This window comes from Osmerus mordax, chromosome 2, assembly GCF_038355195.1.
Source record: "Osmerus mordax isolate fOsmMor3 chromosome 2, fOsmMor3.pri, whole genome shotgun sequence".
NCBI lineage: Eukaryota > Metazoa > Chordata > Actinopteri > Osmeriformes > Osmeridae > Osmerus > Osmerus mordax.
In genome coordinates this window covers 5,405,620-5,426,160 of record NC_090051.1, presented here as the reverse complement: position 1 = coordinate 5,426,160, position 20,541 = coordinate 5,405,620, and the positions used below count along the sequence as shown (strand labels likewise).

Sequence of the window (20,541 nt, the reverse complement as noted above, 5' to 3'; positions counted from 1 at the left end):
TTTCGAGACACCATACAAATTAGACCCTACGCTCAGCGTGACTGGAAGGGGTGTTCCAGCTAGATTTTTTATGCAATTCTCTTTTATTTACAGTGAAAGAACTTTATCAGCTTCCACATTGCAATGAGTTCGTCTAAAGGGAAAATCATTACCGTCGTTGGCAGGTGAGAATAAACGTTTGAAATGAATTTGTTTTGTGGTCATAATGATCATTGGTGGTAAACTGCCTTCTGCAGTCATGCACCACCACAAGTTAGGTCGAGAGTTTGGTCTTGAAAATCGAGCTGTAATCTTAAGGCACAGCCTTATGATTGAGAAATAATATTTTTATTCAGATTAATATGTATTGCATTTGCATGACCTGAGACAGTGTTTTATAAACCCGGCTGTTACTTGATTATATATATTAACAAACTCAACTTGTAAAATTGTGTTTACAAATCTAAATAACATCCCAGTGTTGGTACAAACACTGATTTGTACAACAATAAAGCAATATAGTCCTACTGATGTCATATTTAGTCAAAAACACTTTTTTAGACATCCTTCCGTTCAATGAGTTGTTGTCTAGTCATCATTTTTAGGGGATTAAATTCCTGAATGTGTTTTTCGGTCGTAAACCTTCATTGAGAACACGTCAGACTGGGCTACATTTTAGCTTAAATTGTAAGACCTTCTTATTTTCTACTTTGACTTTAACCTTATGTCTCATCCATGTAGTTCCTCATTAAAAGACGTTTTGAACTGATTCATCACACTGAGCTCTGACAAACAACATGGATAGTGAGTGTAGCCAAGGAGCTACAGGTACAGTCTCAGAGACTGCAGGCCAATCATATGAAGGTAGTGTGATTTCAAACTGACATGGCTACATTCCATCATGTTTAAATGTCCATATTCAATGATCAAGGGGGAGGAAGGGTCCGAGCCAGAGAAAGGGGGAGGGAGAGAGACAGAAGGATGGAGGGAACAGGAAGAAGGGAAAATGAAGGGAGAGGGGAAAAGAGGGAAAGGGAACAAGAAAGGAGCCTGTTTGACCGAGCTAAGATGTTGGTGCTTGGTGTGTTCCAGCGGGCTGATAGGCCGGTCCTGGGCCATGGTGTTCCTGAGTGGAGGCTACAGGGTGCAGATCTACGACAACCAGGCGGGCCAGGCCGCCAGGGCACTGCTGGATGTCAGGTCAGTGCAGCAGAGCCTGGGAGAAACATTAACCAAACGTGAACCAAATACGCTACTGCACTCACACAGAGCTGCATGGACAAGTACACCGTGCTCTGATGTTCATAAAGACACTTGATGAACACAAATCTTCTTCACTGCCTTTGTCTTGTGCAACCACAGGACAGGACACACTGAACAACAAGATGACTCAGCACCTCTGTCGTACGCCCCTGGGTTTTAGTTTGTTAAACAATGGGTAACTGGGTAGCATTTTACACTTGTAATTAATCACCATGTACATTATAGTAATACCTGTGGTACCAGAATTATAGTTACATAGCAGTTTCTACAGGTATTAGCATGACATAACATTGTAATCATTCGAAGCTCAAGATGTGGTGTAAAATCTTACCTAAGTGCTTTTCAGAAAAAGGAAATGGATCATTCTATGTATCAAGCATCCAGCAGAGGTAGATGTTTGACTACAAACAAACTGCTCTTGCTATACTGAGAAAGGTTCTCCCAGCAGGGCTCCTGGTTATTGAGTCTAAACCACTTTGTATTTAGGTCTTCCAGTGCTTTGGGTAATCAATAGATCTATGCTGATTTTCTGCTTCAGTAAGAGTGCTCCTCTATGTACCTGAAACTAACTTTGATTCCCAAATCGCATACTTACAAAAAAAAAAATTGTATGTACTGCAGCTTCTCTTAGAAAGTATACAATTTGGCATGCAGTAAGTATGCATACAATTGGGACACTACTTTCTTCAAAAATTGTGCCTTGAACTTTGACCTTCTTGCTCATACATCCGTCACAGTGCATAGTGCAAAATGTCTGAATTGTTGAGATAATGGTTGGTGCTATATTTTGTTGCCTTGGAGATACAAAAACCACGCAGCTGACCAGAGACACGCATACTATCGCAGGAAAACCAGGAGAGCTTTGCTATTGTTACTTTTGTAATGGACTGTATGTAGTTCAGTCAATATGACATATTGTCCGCTGTGCAGACGATTGTGGGTCAGAATAGCCAGAAAAGCATGATGGCTTGTATACTGCAAAATACAATCAGATGCAGTGGGACATCCTGGTATTTTTGGCATACAGCAATTGACATGCTATGTGTTGTTGTCTTACACTTAGTTTTTATAGCATACTAAACAGTATTGTGGGATGGGTATTGGGACGCAGCCTAAGACATTAGTGAGTTTAACGAGGCCCTCATGCCCTTTAAGTAGTGCCAATGAGGTATCCCTAGTGAACTGTACAATTAAGTTGACTTAAAGCACTAAACTGACCAAGGAATCAAGTTACCCATTATAAACTGTAGAGGGCACTCCTGAGCTTATGTTCAGCATCCTCCCTAGGTTGGCTGTTGAAAACGTCACTGACGATTCTTGAACTCAATTATTGTTCATTGAGTTATGTATATTAAATGTATATGTAACCATAGGAAATGTAGCATAACCAGTCTAGGTCAGAACCTGGATATACGCTGGAACCGGCATAGACTGAAACTGGTGTTGACTGGAATTCACTAAGCATTTAGAGAGTATGTAGTCAGAGATGTTGACTAGCCACTTCCATAGTTACAGTGTTCCCTGACACCTGACATAATAACAGACCTCAGGGTTAGCAGGTTCTGCATTTATTTCACTCGTCGCCAACTTAGTGTCTGGAAAGCCCTAAGGGTGTGTGTGTATGTGTGTGTGTTGAATTATTATTTGTCAAAGCATTAATGGTTGTGCTGTGCGGATGGACTGTCAGAATGTATCTGTGTGGCATTTGACAAATGTTTATCCACTTGTGCAAGTTGACCCCTGGTTTCCTGTTGGACAGGAAGCAGTTGGAGGAGCTGCAGGAAGCTGGCATGCTGAGGGGTGACCTGAGTGCCACACAGCAGTTAGCCCTGCTGAGTAGTCATGATGACCTCCCCCAGGCCTTAGAGGGAGCATTCTTCGTTCAGGTACTGAAGGAGGACTGAAGTAGCCTACAGAATGCCTTGGGCCCTGTCTGACTGCTCTTTCTGGTTGTCGCTTTCATGGATGTGTAAGGTCAGGGTTAAAATCCAAAGCTTCACCCAGCACTTTTGAGCGGTGGGGAGGGACACGTTCTAAGAGAAGGAGGGAGGGAGACTGTGGAAGGAGAGGAGGGAGAGAGTAGATACCACCAGTGTAGCTCTAAGGGCGTCCTGCTACAAGACAGATGATGCATGGGGAAAAGTCACATGATTATTAAATCCATTAAGCATGTCATCACTCGCCATGTCTTACTCATGCTCCCTACACACACACACAAGCTGAGGAGACACACTACTTAGAAAAGAGTCACGTTGCATTCTGACTCTGAAATGCAGTGGTTTTCCTCAAGGTTCAGACATGTTTGTTCCTGTCCCTGGGTTTGCATGGCCAGGTATGAGGTGTCACACAGGCTTAATCATTACTGTAGATCTATCCAGCATCCCGGAGGACACTGACACTGATATCAACAGAGGGTTTGTTAGACATGAGGAAGTGGTGGGCAAAAATAACCTTTTCCACAATGAAACATTTGTTTGTCAGGGAAATCCCAGTTTACACTATCATCAATCAATACATACACAGAGTTTTGCCTGAATGTGATTCATATCCATAAGTGTCCTACAATAACAAAAGCTATCGAATAACTTAAAACACATAAAAACAAAATAATGCCATAACTGTGTGAAAATGCGGAATGAATATGGAGTGAAAAACAGATGTAGAGAGGTTGTTTGTACGGAAACAAAAGACTATTCAGGATCACATTCATTAAACAGTTTTAGGGGCGGGACATTTTTCTCAGGGAAAAACAAAATACTTTCAATATTCAGCAGTACTCCACTGTACTCCACCCCCCCCCCTCCCCTCCCCTCCCCCCAACCCCATGCCCCACTCCTAACTCATCCACACCAGGTGCGCTTCTATGGCCAGTTACTAACAGGCGGATCTTCTGGCAAGTCTGAAAACTGAACACTCTTGGTTGCTCCTATTAAACAAACAGAGATACTGTATCGTCTTCAGCACAATGTTTACAGAAGGTCATTTGTAATTAGTCTCTTTTTTATCATGGTGATATGATAGCTATGATTCTCACCCAGCCATTTTCTGAGAATGATACATTTCTAGGGAAAAGTGCTAGAAAGGAATTTCTGAAGGCCTGCAGAGTTTAAACAGGTTTGTTCAGATCAAGGTGTATGCTGACTGTTCTGGTGAATTTGTACTTGTCATGTAGACGTCTGTCATGATGAGTTGGAGGTATACGCGTTAAGAGAGTGTGTTCCAGTTGATCCATACCATGTTTGTTTACGGTGTCGAGAGAGTTTAAGTGATTGAACTTCTCACGTCAGCGTTCCACCCCACTTCAGACCAGAACATGCTCCTGGCAACATCAAGGTTTCTCCTCTTCCTCAATGAATGACAAAACGGAAATTGAAATACATTTTATGATTTTCAGTAACCCTACGTGTCTACTCTGTCTCAAGATAGTGGTGTACTGTAGAGTCACTTATTTTACCTATCCTAAACAACCACGTCTTTGTGCTGCAGCTGTGTGGCTGAGTAATGTGGCAAAGATGGCACAACTTTTAAAATGGCTGTACAGCATGCCTGCACAAGAATGTTGTAGTCAGCAATTAGTTATAGTGGTGCTTAGTCTGGTTTTAATGTTCAGCCTCCGTCTTCATACTAGACTTTCTCTGAACCGACATGTTCTAGCAAAGTTGATCCTCACCTACCTAAATGTGTGTAACATACTGCCATTTTACCCCCAAACATTTTTGTATGTGTGTGTGTTCAGGAGTGTGTGTTTGAGCAGCTGGAGGCCAAGCAGGAAGTGTTCCGGGCTGTGGAGAGCCATGTTGGAGAGGGCGTGGTCCTCAGTAGCTCCACTTCCTGCCTGCTACCTAGCAACGTCTTCTCTCAGGTCCAGAACCAGAAACGATGCATCATATCTCACCCGGTCAGTACCTACTTTACCCAGACCCAGAGCCTCTTAGTACTGACACCTCCAGGTCAGTACCTACTGTACCCAGACCCTCTTAGTACTGACATCTCCTGACCAGTACCTACCCTGACCCTCGACTGACCTTCAGTACCTTGGCTGAACCGAACTCCTTTCTAGCACCTCCTATGTTTGTCTCAGTCTGATGATAGGTATTTGCGCTCTGTGTAAAGGAAGGATTATCCTGGCCCAACAGTTTGAACACCCTTTAGGGTCAAATCTCAAGGCTGCACTGCCTTTTATTGGACAATTTTTTTTTTTTAAGTATCCTAACAACCTACAAAAATTCCACCATTGGGTGTGTTTTACTATGTGTGTGTGTGTATGTGGTGAATGTTTAATCCTGTCCAAGAGGCATTCCCAGGAGATGGTGAGATAAGCTCGAGTCATCGATAGCTGCAATGTTATTCTTCTTCTAGGGAACTGGTCCCAATAACATTGGTCTAGCATGTGTACCGTGAAGAGACCATGAACCCAGCTAGTGTCGACCGCTCATGTCTCGTCTTCATATGCCCCCAGGTGAACCCTCCCTACTACGTGAAACTGGTCGAGCTGGTGCCGCACCCCGAGACGTTGCCAGCGGTGATGGATGCCACCTACACGCTAATGAGCGAGGTGGGCCAGGCGCCGGTCCGTCTGCGGAAGGAGATTGACGGCTTTGCCCTGAACCGGGTGCAGTACGCCATCATCGCAGAGTCCTGGAGGCTGGTCAAGGTGGGCACGGTTGAGGAGCACCCCCCAGTTTAGTAGATGTTGATGGGTTTTTATTGGGGGGGGTGTTCCTGTTGTTGAGGGTCGAGGTGCATAATTGCAGAACAGGGCTCGGCCATAATGGGCCTGGAATGAAAAGGATGCATTGATAAGAGACAGTGTTTTATTTCTCAGTCCTCAGCCTAATGTTGGGGGAATTATGGGTAAAAAAAAATCCCATCAATCATCTGGTGACTGTAAAAGCTGTAATGGGAGCGATCATTGGCTGAAATCAGTCATCTCTGTTTTCTCCTTCACACAGGAGGAAGGGACTGACTCAGCTATAATGCTGCCTTTACAGTCCATCCCGGTTACTAAATCTGTTTCTCTGTGCACGTGAGATGGCTAATAAAGACTCTTCATTCATGTAAACCAGGACATTGTGTCCCTGTGTGACACGAACCCTCAGTTAGTGTATCAGATGGCTGCTGACTAGCCAGAACCCCACTCTCACCCCACTCCCTCCCCTTCCCTCGCCCACCTCCTCCCTCCCTCCCCCTGCATTGCCCATCCTCTCCCTCATTCACCCCCACCCCTTCCTGTCACTGCCTGCTCAAGGTTAGGGTGCCCAGGCAGATTTTGCAGGCCCAAACAGACACAAAACAGACACACAAAAGCTACTCTGTTACTGATATTGCTGTCAGGCCACCAGCTTGAACACCTGGGGCAATGCTGGGTCCACACCAGCAGCAGGTTTGTATTTCCCCAGCCTTGCCTGCCCGCTGCCTTCACTATAACTCCTGGTAGCCCCATCAGGTACACCTGCTTCTGGACTGCCTTGGGTAGGTCTTGATAAGTGAGTCCAATCGAGGTTGGGTTTGTCATGACGTTAGTCTTGTCACGGGTGAGTTGGTCTTTAGAGCTAGTTTAGTCAAGTGCTCTTTAGTTACGCAGTGTGTCTTTGTTTGATGAAAATTCGTACCTTTTCTAAGAAGTCAGACCAGCTCTTTTTTCATGCCTGCAGAAATAATGTAGCCGAATTACATCAGCATTATTTAAGGAGGTGAGAGCACAAAACCCTATTCATGAGTAGCAGACATTGTTTCCTGTTTTAGGATTGTAGGCTCTTAAGCCTTTACCAAATGAGCTCTTTCAAAGACATGAGGATGGAATCCATGTCAGTCCCGTCATACAAGTTAAAGCAAGGTGCGGCCTGAATGCATTGTAAATAATTCATCTGTATTGTCTGCTCATGTCAGTGAATAGTAGCCTGAAACAGTCATACAAAGTGTTGTCATCTATGGTTCAGTATGTGTCTGCTCCACAAACCTGAAGTGTTTACAACCCAGAAGAACTGGGAAGGGCAGTCACTGTCTGGAGTGTTCTTCAGGGGTTGGTGGTAGTTTGTATTGGATTGACGGTAGATTGGATTTCTTCTCAAATTATTCTATTCATTTAGAGGAAAGATTTCTCCAAATCGACCTACAAAGAGTGTATACGTAAGAGCAGATAATTATGGATCAGAAGTGCATAGTTCTTTTTTGAGCCATTTCTTTTTTTGTTTATGAGGAACTGTATGAGAGAGAAGGGTTAGAAAGGGGATGACATGCAATGAATGGCCCGGGCTGGAATCGAACCCGGGCCGCTGCAGTAAGGCCTTAGACCATGTGGTACACGTTTTTCAGTCAGCGGGGACGCCTCAGAAAGGAAAAAAACAATCAAAAGCCTGTGTTTTTACCAGGCAGCGGACAACATACACCATTTACTTCACAGGGAAAGTCCAGTGAACAAGGCTGTGGAGTCGTGACCTGTGTGAGGCCTGATACACAGAAGGTCTGTGTTGTCCCTGGCTCAGGGCGCCACGGTCTTCCTCCTGCTCCTGGTCGCCTCACATGTGAGCAGAGGTTCGGTTCCTGACACGACCGTGAGGAAACATAGACGCATGTCTGTACCACATTCCATATCACCATGGAGACTATATATGGTCTACTAGAGGGGGTCTGGAGCACTAGAAGCCGTTGGCCCTCTCTTACATAAATGCCACTTGGCTGTGATTGTTCAGATGTCATATGAGGAAGTGTGGAGTTTCTCATCCTATTGAATATTAGAAATGTTTGTCATGTTTTCCTCCTGGGTAGTGACAACACCAATGTCCCTTATGAACCTCATGCCCCAAACCACTCCAAAAGGTTTGGTACCGAGTCATTTGGTTTGCGTTTTAACAAACAAAATCAATTAAAAAAAATATTTGTATTTGGTATGGGGCTATGGAGGGGTAAGTTGCGATGGATGGCTTATTTACTTTAGTGTACTGTAGTGTACTGTAGGGGAAATCAGGTGGCTGAGCGGTTAGGGAATCGGGCTAGTAATCAGAAGGTTGCCAGTTCAATTCCCGGCTGTGCAAAATTACGTTGTTTCCTTGGGCAAGGCACATCACCCTGCTTGCCTCGGGGGAATGTCCCTGTGCTTACTGTAAATCGCTCTGGATTAGAGCGTCTGCTAAATGATTAAATGTAGTGGGTATCTTAGTGTCCTAGTAATTGTACCTTGGACATCTCCGAAACATCCTGATTTGGTACACAGGGAATCAGAATCACAGAGTACATGAAACCAGATTCATCGTAATGAGGCGATTAGGCGGCATTATAATGCCACGCGGAGACTCCTTCACTCACTCCTGGTTGTTGTATTATTGTGCTGCTGCCACCCTCCACCATCCCCATCTCCCCTGTGTTGTCTGTATGTTACTATCCATCAGGTGGGATTATTTCTCTATTAGGGAGTGCTTCCTCTAGATACATCCAAAGTCAAACCTAGAAGAATCGGAGGCTGGGAGACTGGGCTGAGGCAGGGCTGAGGCAGGGAGACTGGGCTGAGGCAAGGCTGAGACAGGGCTGAGGCAGGGCTGAGACAGGGCTGAGGCAAGGCTGAGGCAGGGCTGAGGCAGGGCTGAGGCAGGGCTGAGGCAAGGCTGAGGCAAGGCTGAGGCAGGGCTGAGGCAGGGCTGAGGGAGGGCTGAGGGAGGGAGACTGGGCTGAAGCAGGAGAAAAGGTTGACTGGCAGAGCCTTCTTTATTCACAGGGCACTCTTACTATAGGACTACATCTACATGTCACAGTAGTTGTCACCGTTACGTTTTGTAACTTTTTATTTTTGTCAACTGCTGTACTATATGACGAGTTATCTTCACCTAATGACTGAGGGAGATATTTAGGAGTTCACACTTTGACCCAGTACTAGACAGTTAAGAACTTTGTTAGCTGTGATCTGTTGCATGGTTAAGAATGTGGTTTAGGACTGGTTGGGCCTTCTTTTGACAGAACAAAATCTTGAAAGGAATTGAACCTTCTGTACTCGTCACTCCCCCACAATCAACATGCTGGTCCTCACAACAAACTTATTAGTGGTTTGGGACATTTGTTTGTAATGTTTCAAGTAGTGTAGTGTGTCCCTCATGTAACCCCCTACCCCCACCCAGCACACACAAACACACACACAGAGAAGCTGGGCTTTGAGTCTGGGCCAGTGCTGGAAAGCGGAGTGGCTGAGAAAGCAGCCGGTTGCCTCCCGTGATTACAGCCTCTTTTCACGACTCCCCTGAGCTGGCCGCCGCGCTGCCTCACCAAGATAACTGATCCGTTGTTGAACACTGGACACAAACAAAGACGACCCTGTCCCTCCCTCCCCCTCGCCCCCCCCCCCTCCCTGCACACCGTATCTCTGTCCCAGCTTTGATTCCCCAGAAGGTATCTGTGTGCTGCAGTAACCTGAGAGAAGAGAGGGTCCAGCCTGGCACTGCCCACCTTGGGCCCTCCCATTCTCCAGAGGAAAGAGGACTGGGCGATTAGGGAAACACAATCTGGTGGGAGTCACTGTACTGCTGTACCTGGCCGAATGAACGAGTGGTGGGTCAGCCAGTGTTCTGGGGGGTCAGCCAGTGTTCTGGTGGGTCAGCCAGTGTTCTGGTGGGTCAGCTAGTGATCAGGTGGGTCAGCCAGTAATATGGTGGGTCAGCCAGTGATCTGGTGGGTCAGACAATGTTCTGGTGGGTCAGCCAGTGTTCTGGTGGGTCAGCCAGTGATCTGGAGGGTCAGCTAGTGATATGGTGGGTCAGACAGTGATATGGTGGGTCAGCCAGTGATCTGGTGGGTCAGACAGTGATCTGGTGGGTCAGACAGTGATCTGGGGGGTCAGCAAGTGATCTGGGGGGTCAGCCAGTGTTCTGGGGGGGTCAGCCAGTGTTCTGGGGGGGTCAGCCAGTGTTCTGGGGGGTCAGACAGTGTTTTGGTGGGTCAGCCAGTGTTCTGGTGGGTCAGCTAGTGATCAGGTGGGTCAGCCAGTGATATGGTGGGTCAGCCAGTGTTCTGGTGGGTCAGCCAGTGTTCTGGTGGGTCAGCTAGTGATCAGGTGGGTCAGCCAGTGATATGGTGGGTCAGCCAGTGATCTGGTGGGTCAGACAGTGATCTGGTGGGTCAGCCAGTGATCTGGGGGGTCAGCCAGTGTTCTGGGGGGGTCAGCCAGTGTTCTGGGGGGGTCAGCCAGTGTTCTGGGGGGTCAGCCAGTGATCTGGGGGGTCAGCCAGTGATCTGGGGGGTTAGATGGTGTTCTGGGGTTTGGTGGGTGAGACAGTGTTCTGATGGGTGGAGGGGTGGGGAGTTAGCCAGTGTTCTGGTGGGTCAGCCAGTGATCTGGAGGGTCAGCTAGTGATCAGGTGGGTCAGCCAGTAATATGGTGGGTCAGCCAGTGTTCTGGAGGGTCAGCCAGTGTTCTGGTGGGTCAGCCAGTGATCTGGGGGGTTAGATGGTGTTCTGGTGGTGGTGGGAGAGACAGTGTTCTGATGGGTGGAGGGGTGGGGAGTTAGCCAGTGTTCTGGGGGGTCAGCCAGTGTTCTGGAGGGTCAGCCAGTGTTCTGGTGGGTCAGCTAGTGTTCTGGTGTGTCAGCCAGTGATCTGGAGGGTCAGCTAGTGATCAGGTGGGTCAGCCAGTAATATGGTGGGTCAGCCAGTGATCTGGTGGGTCAGACAGTGTTCTGGTGGGTCAGCCAGTAATCTGGTGGGTCAGCCAGTGATCTGGGGGGTCAGCCAGTGATCTGGTGGGTCAGCCAGTGTTCTGGGGGGTCAGACAGTGTTCTGGTGGGTCAGCCAGTAATCTGGTGGGTCAGCCAGTGATCTGGGGGGTCAGCCAGTGATCTGGTGGGTCAGCCAGTGTTCTGGGGGGTCAGACAGTGTTCTGGGGGGTCAGCCAGTGTTCTGGGGGGTCAGACAGTGTTCTGGGGGGTCAGACAGTGTTCTGGGGGGTTAGATTGTGTTCTGGGGGTGGTGGGTGAGCCAGTTTTCTGGTGGGTGGAGGGGTGGAGGATTATCTAGTGTTCTGGTGGGTGGGTTAGCTGTTAGAGGGACAGTACTCTAATCTAATTAGTCTCTTCCTGGTATCACCAGGACGGTGTTATCTCAGTAAAGGACATCGACCTGGTGATGTCAGAGGGTCTGGGAATGCGCTACGCCTTTATTGGTCCCATGGAAACCATGCATCTGAATGCACCTGAAGGTGAGTGTCACAGACACACACACACTCTCACAGACACACACATACTTAGACCCCCGGAGAGCAGAGAGATAATTCAGACCAGGACCAACTTCTGATTACTGGAGGAGGGGATCCCTCTCTGAATTGCTCCTCCCAAGGTTTCTTCCATTTTTTCTCCTGTTGGGAGTTTTTCTGGGAGTTTTTCCTTGTCTTCCTTGAGGGTTTAGGTTGGTTGAGGGGCAGTTCTATGGGCGTATGTGAAGCCCTCTGTGACAAGCCAGCCTTTACCATGGGTATACTCAGGGGGAGTGTGTGTGCGTGTGTGAGCAAGCGAGAGTGAACCGTCATGTAGATGGAGAATATCAAAGGCCAGTGTGAAAACCAGAGAGTAACCCTGCTCTGAGTGCAGTCTCTGCTCCCTGGAAACAAAGATGTCTTTTGATGAAGGCAGGAGAATAAACCCCCTCACACCAGTAATTGAACACCGGGGTCTAGCTCTTCAACACAGGGGCCTCAGTTCAGTAATACCTGTGCTGTACTGTACCCGCACTTTACATTACTCTGTCTTCGGCCGTTTGTTTTATTTTTTCTTTCTTGTTTTTCAAGAGAAACAACAGTTTCTCAGAGTCAGGAGTTTGTCTCCTCCAGAGGTCACCTGGGTCTGTTCTGGTTGTTTCAGTAGGTCCTCTAACCATCCAATCAGATACAAAAACCCTCAGGTCCACTTGGCTGAGCGGCTGGCCTTTCGGAACAAGACACAGAAGAGCTCTTACACTACAAACACTGAGTCATTTTAGCAGCAAAACATGAGACTTAACCAACCAAATCACTTGTTTTGTTCTCACTATGAAGTATCGAATCACTTGGAGGTAGCCATCTTGGAGCAATGGCTAAAAATGGCCCATCGGGTCTCTCCCACCCAAACACAAACTCTGGGAAAGTGTTTGGTTAGACGGAGCTGGCAGTTATCACACTCTAGTGTTAGCTTTAGTCTGTCCCTGTAAGGTCCATGTTCACATTTCACGTTAACTTCGGGTGCATGAATATCAATCTGCAAAAGCATTTGACACCCATGAGCGGACTGCAGGTGTAAATGCTTCAGCCACATGTTGACTCAATCAAAGAGAACCCTCTAATCTACCTAACCACCCATCCTTCCAGAAGTCGTTGTTAGCAGAGTACTCCCTTTGTGTTGGAACCTGAAGTAGCATAAGAGTAGGTCTTGTGGGGTCAAGCCTAAGTTAGTGTACAACAGGAAACATCAGAATATATCCAACGTCATGTTGAGTCTCTAGTCCTGGAACCAAGATGGAGGGGGGTTGGGTAAGTTATCGATAGAGTTAACAATCACGTTAATACCGTTTTAACCCTATGGGTAAGACAGTAACATACAAGTCAATACATCTGGTTATCTGTACTGTGCATAGCGTCCATTTTGAAGACAGGGCTTTGTGCCTGAGCGAAGTGTTTGTGTCCCTGCAGGGTTGCAGGACTACCTCCAGAGGTACTCGCAGGGCATGAGGAGGGTGCTGGAGGCCTTCGGGCCCGTCCCTGACTTCTCCGGGGAGGCTGCCTCTCAAATCAACAAAGTATGTGCTTGTGTGTTGTTTATGTTCTAACTGTGGCTTTGGGTCACGTAAGTGGGATGTAAAAGACAACAAGGGTCCAGAATGGTCAGGGTTTCTCACTGGGTAGATATCTGTCCTTGAAGCACGATAACGCTGTCTACTGATTAGGCGCTACTGAGCCACGTTATCATGCTGTTTGAACGTTTCCCACAGTCTAGTGATGCTCATCATGTGACCACATACTCATCACAGGCGTGAAGCCTGACATATTGACCCCTGGTCTGTGTGCCTGAAGAATTCGTTCAACACACTCTCAAGGTTTTAGCAGAAAAGATTCACCATCTTGTTTATCTGTCCTTGTTAACAGGAAATGTGTCAGCTGATCCCCAGTGATCATGAGCACCTGTCTGTCCGGAGGGAGAGGAGGGACCAGCTACTCATGGGCCTGGCCTCACTGAAGAAGTGACGGGCCGAGGCTCGCGGGGAGGCTGGGGCTGAGGCTGGGCCCCTCCGGATCTCTGCTGTAACTGTCTCAGCTGTGGAGCAAGGTGGACAAGATAGCTGCCGCCTCAAAGGATCTCAAGGCCAAGATGAGGCCTAATCACAATGATGATCAGGCTGGATGCTGAGTTTGGCTGTTTAATGAATTAATAATGTGAATCGTTTTGCTATAATTTTGACTGATCATTAACAAAGATCAAAGCCATTTCTAGTGTTTGTTGTACTGTGAATTAAGAAGATCGTTGAATAATAAAAGATTGCGAAGTAATCTGCCTTGAAACCTATTCTTTTTTTTTTTTTTTTTTACAATTCAACAATCGTAGGGCCTACTGTCGCTGGTGTCCATGACAAGCCTTCATGGCCTTATTTTCGCTGTAGAGACACCACTGAACCTTACGTAAATCTCATGACTGCACGCTTAAACGTAAAATTACTCAGGCTAAAGGATTCTTACAGTTGATTATCATAACAATTTGAAACTGTGTTTTACACAACATAGCATGTTATCTTCGATACAATTGTTTAAACGACCCATTCTTTACTACACTTTTAATTATTATTATTCATTTGTATCGACTACTTTAGAAGTAGCGTTTTTAATTGCGTTCTCAATTGACAGCCTTTTGCCACATAATACATTTTTTGACTAGAATAGATTACTTACATACTGTAATTTGCCCCGCCCCTCGAAAGAGGGTTGTCCTCAAGAGAAGTTAAGTCTCAGGTGCATCTCACTGTCGCTGTTTCTTCGTGGTTTGGAATTACTACAAACACCCAGAGGAACAGTTTGCTTCTCATTTATGGAAACCATCTAATAAGGATTTTTGATTTGGTGAGTTTTAACTTATTTAACGATATTGCTAATTTGTTAGTTAATATTTTGCAGTCATAACGACATTCCATCATCTCAACCTAGTAGCCTAGTACTCCTGTATCATGTCTTAAGATGGATATATCCCTTGGCAGTAAGGGATATAGCCATATCATAACACATGATAGAAACCAAACTTTTTGACAAGTATGTGTTTAGGGAAGTTCCTATTTAAAATTAAAGTTAAATTAAAACGTTAAGTGACAGACAAATCTATTGGAAACCAGGACAAAAACCCAACCATACTCTTACTCGTTTTGTGGTTTAGTGTTCACCCCCCCAAAAAATAACACTGATTAAAAGGATCAATTACAAGTTCACTTGTATATGTGAATCTTGCTGGTAATTGGCTGCAAATTTACATTTGGTACAAGGTTTTGAAAGAGGCCTTTTTGATTATATAGGCCTACATCATGTGTAACAATAGAACCAGACAGTCCTAGTTCCCTGTCAGAACGATTCAAGGATCTAAAAAGCACATACGGAGCTGAATTTTCAATTTATTTATTATAGTTAACAATAATTATTACAACCTTTATTATTTTACTATAAAAGGTTGTACTATTTGACACAATGTTCTCAATACCACCCTTTACACTAAATAGCTGCTTTAGAAAACTATCAAATACTTCTGTGTTATTCACTCCTCTTAATACATCTTATTATTAATAATATCTTTATGAGGTGCATGATTGAAAACCGCAAGAGAGGACATTTTGATCCTGAGCCTGCTGTTCGCTCCTGTGTTCCTCAGGTTGTTCCCCAGTTTGTCTGAGCCGGAGACGTCAGGATGAGTTGGGGTGCCCTGTATGCCCAGCTGGGTGGAGTCAACAAGCACTCCACTAGCCTGGGGAAGATCTGGCTGTCTGTCCTCTTCATCTTCCGGATCACCATCCTGGTCTTGGCTGCTGAGAGTGTCTGGGGCGACGAACAGTCTGACTTCACCTGCAACACCCAGCAGCCCGGCTGCAAGAATGTCTGCTACGACCACTTCTTCCCGGTGTCCCACATCCGCCTCTGGTGCCTGCAGCTCATCTTCGTGTCCACACCCGCCCTGCTGGTCGCCATGCACGTGGCCTACAGGAAGCGAGGCGACAAGAGGACCATCATGGCCACGCACGACAAGATGTGCGAGCACGACCTGGAGAACCTGAAGAAGCGGCGTCTCCCCATCACCGGGCCGCTGTGGTGGACCTACACCTGCAGCCTGTTCTTCCGGCTCATCTTCGAGGGTGGCTTCATGTACGCACTCTACTTCGTCTACGACGGCTTCCAGATGCCCCGGCTGGTCAAGTGCGAGCAGTGGCCGTGCCCCAACAAGGTGGACTGCTTCATCTCGCGGCCCACGGAGAAGACCGTCTTCACCATCTTCATGGTGTCGTCCTCGGCCATCTGCATGGTGCTGAACGTGGCGGAACTGTTCTACCTCATCTGCAAGGCCCTGATGAGGTGCTCCAACAGGATGTCCAAGAAAGGGCGCTCCTACAACCACCCTGACCCCGTGAACCCGGACAAGGCCCTACTGCAGAACAAAAAGAACGAAATGCTGCTGTCGGCCTCCACGGACGCCTCAAGCAACAAGACAGTGTGAACGCCCCGTAGAGACTGAGGACCAGACGGAACCCTATCAGTGTTGTTAACTGTGACACCATGTTTGCATTTCAGAGAGCAGAAGCCTGTGATTCTGCCTGCTGTTGAAGTGTATCTGCACCTTCCACAACTTTCCAAACTGTTCCCTAACTAACATAGTGCGTTACTTAGGGCACCGGGAATGGTAGTGTTAGAATGTATACCGGCATTAGGCTGTTGGATATGGAGTGTGAAGTGTTTGATCGGAGTGTGAAGTGTTTGATCAGAGTGTGAAGTGTTTGAACTAGTCCGTTTTGGTGCTGTGTCCAGGCGTCTCAGAGCAGGACTGACCTAGGATCAGCTCTGCTGAGCTGTTATTGGGGTCAGCACACACCACTGATCCAGGGTCAGCCCTCCTTCTGATGCACCTGAAAAAACACAGGACCCAGGTCTCTTGAAGAGCACCATATGTCTGTAGCGCCCTCTTGTGGTGGTTTTGCAGCAGTCTTCATCTCAAGATTGCTTGGCTTGTATGTGTTTATGAGAGTGTTTTATTCCAGCAGAGCGTGTGCAGCAGCACCAGTATGTCAAAGACAGGAGGCTCGTACAGTAGAGATGCTAGCAGCCCCATCCACCAGCTATCCAGTTAACTGTGAAGTGCTGCCAGCCATCATGTACCAAAGCAATACTCTGTGGTGCCTTAAGTCATTTTCTTTGTTGCAAATTAAAGATGTCATATACCACTGACAACTATTTTAGTCTGGAGCTCTCCACTACAAACGTCAACTACAACAACATAGAACAACCTGTGCAAGTCCCATAGATGTTGTGACATTGGACACAGTCAAATCCATTGGTGTTTCAAGGCCCTGGTTTGGAAATGTATTATTGGGTTGCTTGTTCCTTTCTGTAGTCAGTGGGACAGGTGTTGGCGCCCCCCAGTGGTGAAACTGAAGCTTTAGGAACCGATCACAACTGGTGGTGTCACCTTTCATATGGTGCCTTAATTTAGCCACTAAAGTAATCACTCTTCACCCTTTCAATGTGAGCAGCCATGGCGGAAGCATTTGTTGTGGCCAGATCAAGTTGACCATGTCCACTGTAAACAGGCAATGAACTGTAGACAATCTTTTATCTGTAGATGGGAGAAAATGTGATCACAGGCTCAGTGGTGAATAAGCACTCCGAGAAGGCTTTGCTACTTTTTAAAACCTTTTGTAGATGTGGATGGTTGTGATATTATTTCATTTCTGGTTTTATATTAATGTAATGTGATTGCTGTAAGTGGATACCAAAAGATGTATGAAAATGTTCAAATTTGAAAGTGTAGAAAATGAGTTTAAAAGCCTTAAACCTCTGGTCCCAGTTATCACATCTAATGTTGTCATGTCATAACGCCTACTAACGTTCTGGATCTCGTTTCTAACTGCATGCTTCAAGGGGATGATGATTATTGTAGCCTATTTTTAAAATGCACTTTGACCCCCATTTTTTCGATGATATGTTAAGACTTTTCGATACATTTTAATGCAATTTTAAAACGTACAGCATTTATTGTTCAGCTGTGTACTTTGTAATTCGGCACCAAATGGAAGATGTGTTTCTGTAAATAACCGAGGGAGGGTAGCAGTTTTTAATTATTTGATTGGGAGGGGTGCGGGTTATTTGGGGGCTTTTATGGGGTTAGTAGGGGTTTATTTAGTTTCACAACTTAATGTAACTCTACAAAACAGTTAATGTTTAATAAATCACTTTGAGTTGTTCACATAAGGGTTCATATTGTCAGCTGTCAACACCATTAGGCCTACTAACGACGCTTATTTCTGGTTTCAAACTGAAAAAAACAAGGACACAACAACAGTTTGCCAAAGTAGAACCCACAACCGAAGCTTGAGTGATGATTTTTTAGGTTGACAGGGGCGTGGCGTGTATGAGTACTGGGTGATGAGTGATTTCACTCATGCATGGTCACACAATGTGGCAGACGCGATGGCTGGGAACGGGAGGCAGCTGCGAGTCGCGGAACCCCAAGTTCAATACTCCAAGAAAAACTAGCTTTTCTTGCGCTAGTTAGAACGACAGTCCACGAGTGAAGAAGTCTGTGCATGAATAACTTGGCTGTCTGCTTTTAAGAGTTTGGTAAGCTGGCTGAGGCTCCAGGTTTTGGGGACGGGAGAGGGGAGGGTTGCTGCTATACGTCGGGAGCCCTGTATTCTATCCAACGCACTCAAAATATGGCTCCACTGGCAGATGGATATTGCTTTCGATATTTAAGTTGGGCATCTCCAGTCTAAGGTATGATAAATTCTGAGTAGATATTTATTTTTGACAATTTGCCATGTAGTTCGTGGACTGATGCATGTAGCCCAAATTTACTATTCAATTTAATTAATATTATGGCTCATCTATTGTTACCCTAAATTAACCATGCGAAACAATACAAATTACAAAGGTTGGAACGTTTAAATGGTGCCAATGGACGCTCTGGTACTCTCCGTATTGTCAAGTTGACAGGCTGCATACCTTTGTATTTGAACTATGCTCAACCAAGTTGACTTTACTTAGCCTACATTTCACTTCAGCAATTATGAGATATTCAACCATATTACTCCGTTTTTTTCCTTAAAGAAGGCCCGAGTTACATTTATTATGGACTGTACTTTTATCTGGAGAACATCATGCATAAAAACTGAAAAACAAAACTAACAAAAAATGAAAACCGCTGTTGTTTCAACATCCAAAACATCGCGTCAAACTAGTTACATTAACGTCCCTGTTTAATCAGCAGGTAGCGTAGGCTACGTATTCGTATGCGGTGGGAAACTATCTTTATTACATTAATCTTGTTCAATTTCTGGCCATATGACCACATTGGCTATTATCTTTATTTCATTGTAATGAATGGAATATATGAAAATACATGTTTGTCCTCGGCGATAACAAATAAATAAAAAAAGGAACAGCCTGACTAATGAAACTTTTAACAATTAATTTTACAACCTGGAGCTGTCTTACCCTATATCAGATCAATTGTCTCCAATAAGCCTCCAAAGCTAGAAACGTCTCGCCAAACATATGATGATGTACTGATAAAGGCGTCCATATTATTTTAGAGCATATTATATTTATATCATGACTTGGGTACCAATAAGGGGTGAACATTATTTATAGCCAGCGTGCTAGTTTTTCCGTGAGAAATCTATTATTACCCAGAACAGAAGAGAACAGAAGTAATCTACTGTATGGTTCAGATTTCTAGTTATTGAAAATAATTCCAACATTACTTCTATAAATGTAAGCTACATTATATTTACAAAAGATGGCTGTAACAGAAGAAAATATTCTTTGTAATAAAATATGTAGTTGTAAATAAGTAAATGTTATTTTCGTTTCAGGTGTCACATATTCTGAGCCCTAGTCGATGGATTTATCACCCCTGACACAAGAACACTTTAGTAAGTTAATTTCACTTTCCATTTCTTTGTCTTATTGTTTCAGTTTTAGTAGGAGACAGGGCATTTTCTGGCAAGTTCAAATTGGCTGGGCCGACATAAAACGCCAAACAAACGATACAAGGGCAACAAAGGCGTTCATGTGACTGGTGTTGGCAGATGTTTTGGGATGCCTTCGTTTTATATTTTTCCCTTATTATCTTCTACATCGATTTAATTGTAAATAACTCTTTACAATAACCAACTGCAGTGCTTAGATCAATACTAATTTAGTTTAGCAGGTATTGGCTTTACATTCTTGTTCTTGTCATAAAGGTCTTAAATATTGCTACAGTATCAATATTTCGATTAGTAAATTGTTCCTTGGTTTATCAATGACAAAATTGCATGGAAAATCGGAGGATTATTTTGTATGTATGTGTTAATGTATGTGTGGTGTAAATGTGAAGTGATTATACGTGACCCCCATGGCCTGGAGTTGATATACAGTGGGAGTGGTGAAGCAGGGTACACAGCACTCCTACAATATCAGCTCTCTGCTGTTTTTGAACTTTATAATGTTGATCTCAGCACATGCCTGCTGGGCAGTGGAGCGAGAGAGAGAAAAAGAGAGAGAGGGAGGGAGAGAGGGAGAGAGATGAAATGAGAGAGAGAAAGAGGGAAAGAGAGGGAGAGAGAAAGAGAGAATGGGACAGCACAAGAAGTGTAGTGACATACAGTAGGAAAGTCCTCATTTGTTCAGACACAAGTGTCTAAGCTATGTTGTGACATCAAATGTTTTTATTACTTTGAAGAATATTTCATAGGTGACATTGTTGTTCATTTCAATTAATGATTTATTCCTCTTGTTTATCTTTTACATGTTTCTAAAGACCAGCTGATGTGCATATTATAGTCATTTGCTGTATGTGGGAAGGGGAAAATGTGTGTGTGAGAGAATCCTCTAATCTCAGGAATAAGATCCACAGGTCTGCGAAATGTAGTAAAATAGACGGAGTGGAGGGTGGAGTAGTAGGAAAGTGGTGTCGGAGGGTTAGGTGAGAGGGGCGTAGGTCGAGAAGGAGATTTAGAGAAAGGGCTCTACATGTTCAGCTTATTTCTTCACATGAACTCCACCTTCTCCATCCTCCTTCTCCATCCTCTGTTCACCTGTGCTTCCTCCCCAGGCTAGACTTGTGAAGC

The 20,541-nt window shown here is 45.2% G+C and overlaps 2 protein-coding genes across 2 annotated transcripts; both read left to right on the top strand.

The window, feature by feature from the left end:
* The first annotated feature begins 41 nt into the window (after positions 1-41).
* cryl1 (crystallin, lambda 1) lies at positions 42-13,735 on the top strand. The gene is made up of 8 exons (XM_067255957.1): positions 42-164; positions 1,072-1,179; positions 3,002-3,128; positions 4,979-5,140; positions 5,702-5,896; positions 11,311-11,419; positions 12,881-12,987; positions 13,334-13,735. Exons 1-8 carry the CDS (start codon positions 124-126, stop codon positions 13,430-13,432), a joined length of 948 nt encoding a protein of 315 aa, XP_067112058.1. The 5' UTR covers positions 42-123; the 3' UTR covers positions 13,433-13,735.
* A 488-nt stretch (positions 13,736-14,223) lies between these two features.
* Positions 14,224-16,051, top strand: gjb8 (gap junction protein beta 8). The gene is made up of 2 exons (XM_067255969.1): positions 14,224-14,299; positions 15,093-16,051. The coding sequence occupies exon 2, from the start codon at positions 15,129-15,131 to the stop codon at positions 15,927-15,929; it is 801 nt and encodes a 266-aa protein (XP_067112070.1). The 5' UTR covers positions 14,224-14,299; positions 15,093-15,128; the 3' UTR covers positions 15,930-16,051.
* The last annotated feature ends 4,490 nt before the right edge of the window (positions 16,052-20,541 follow it).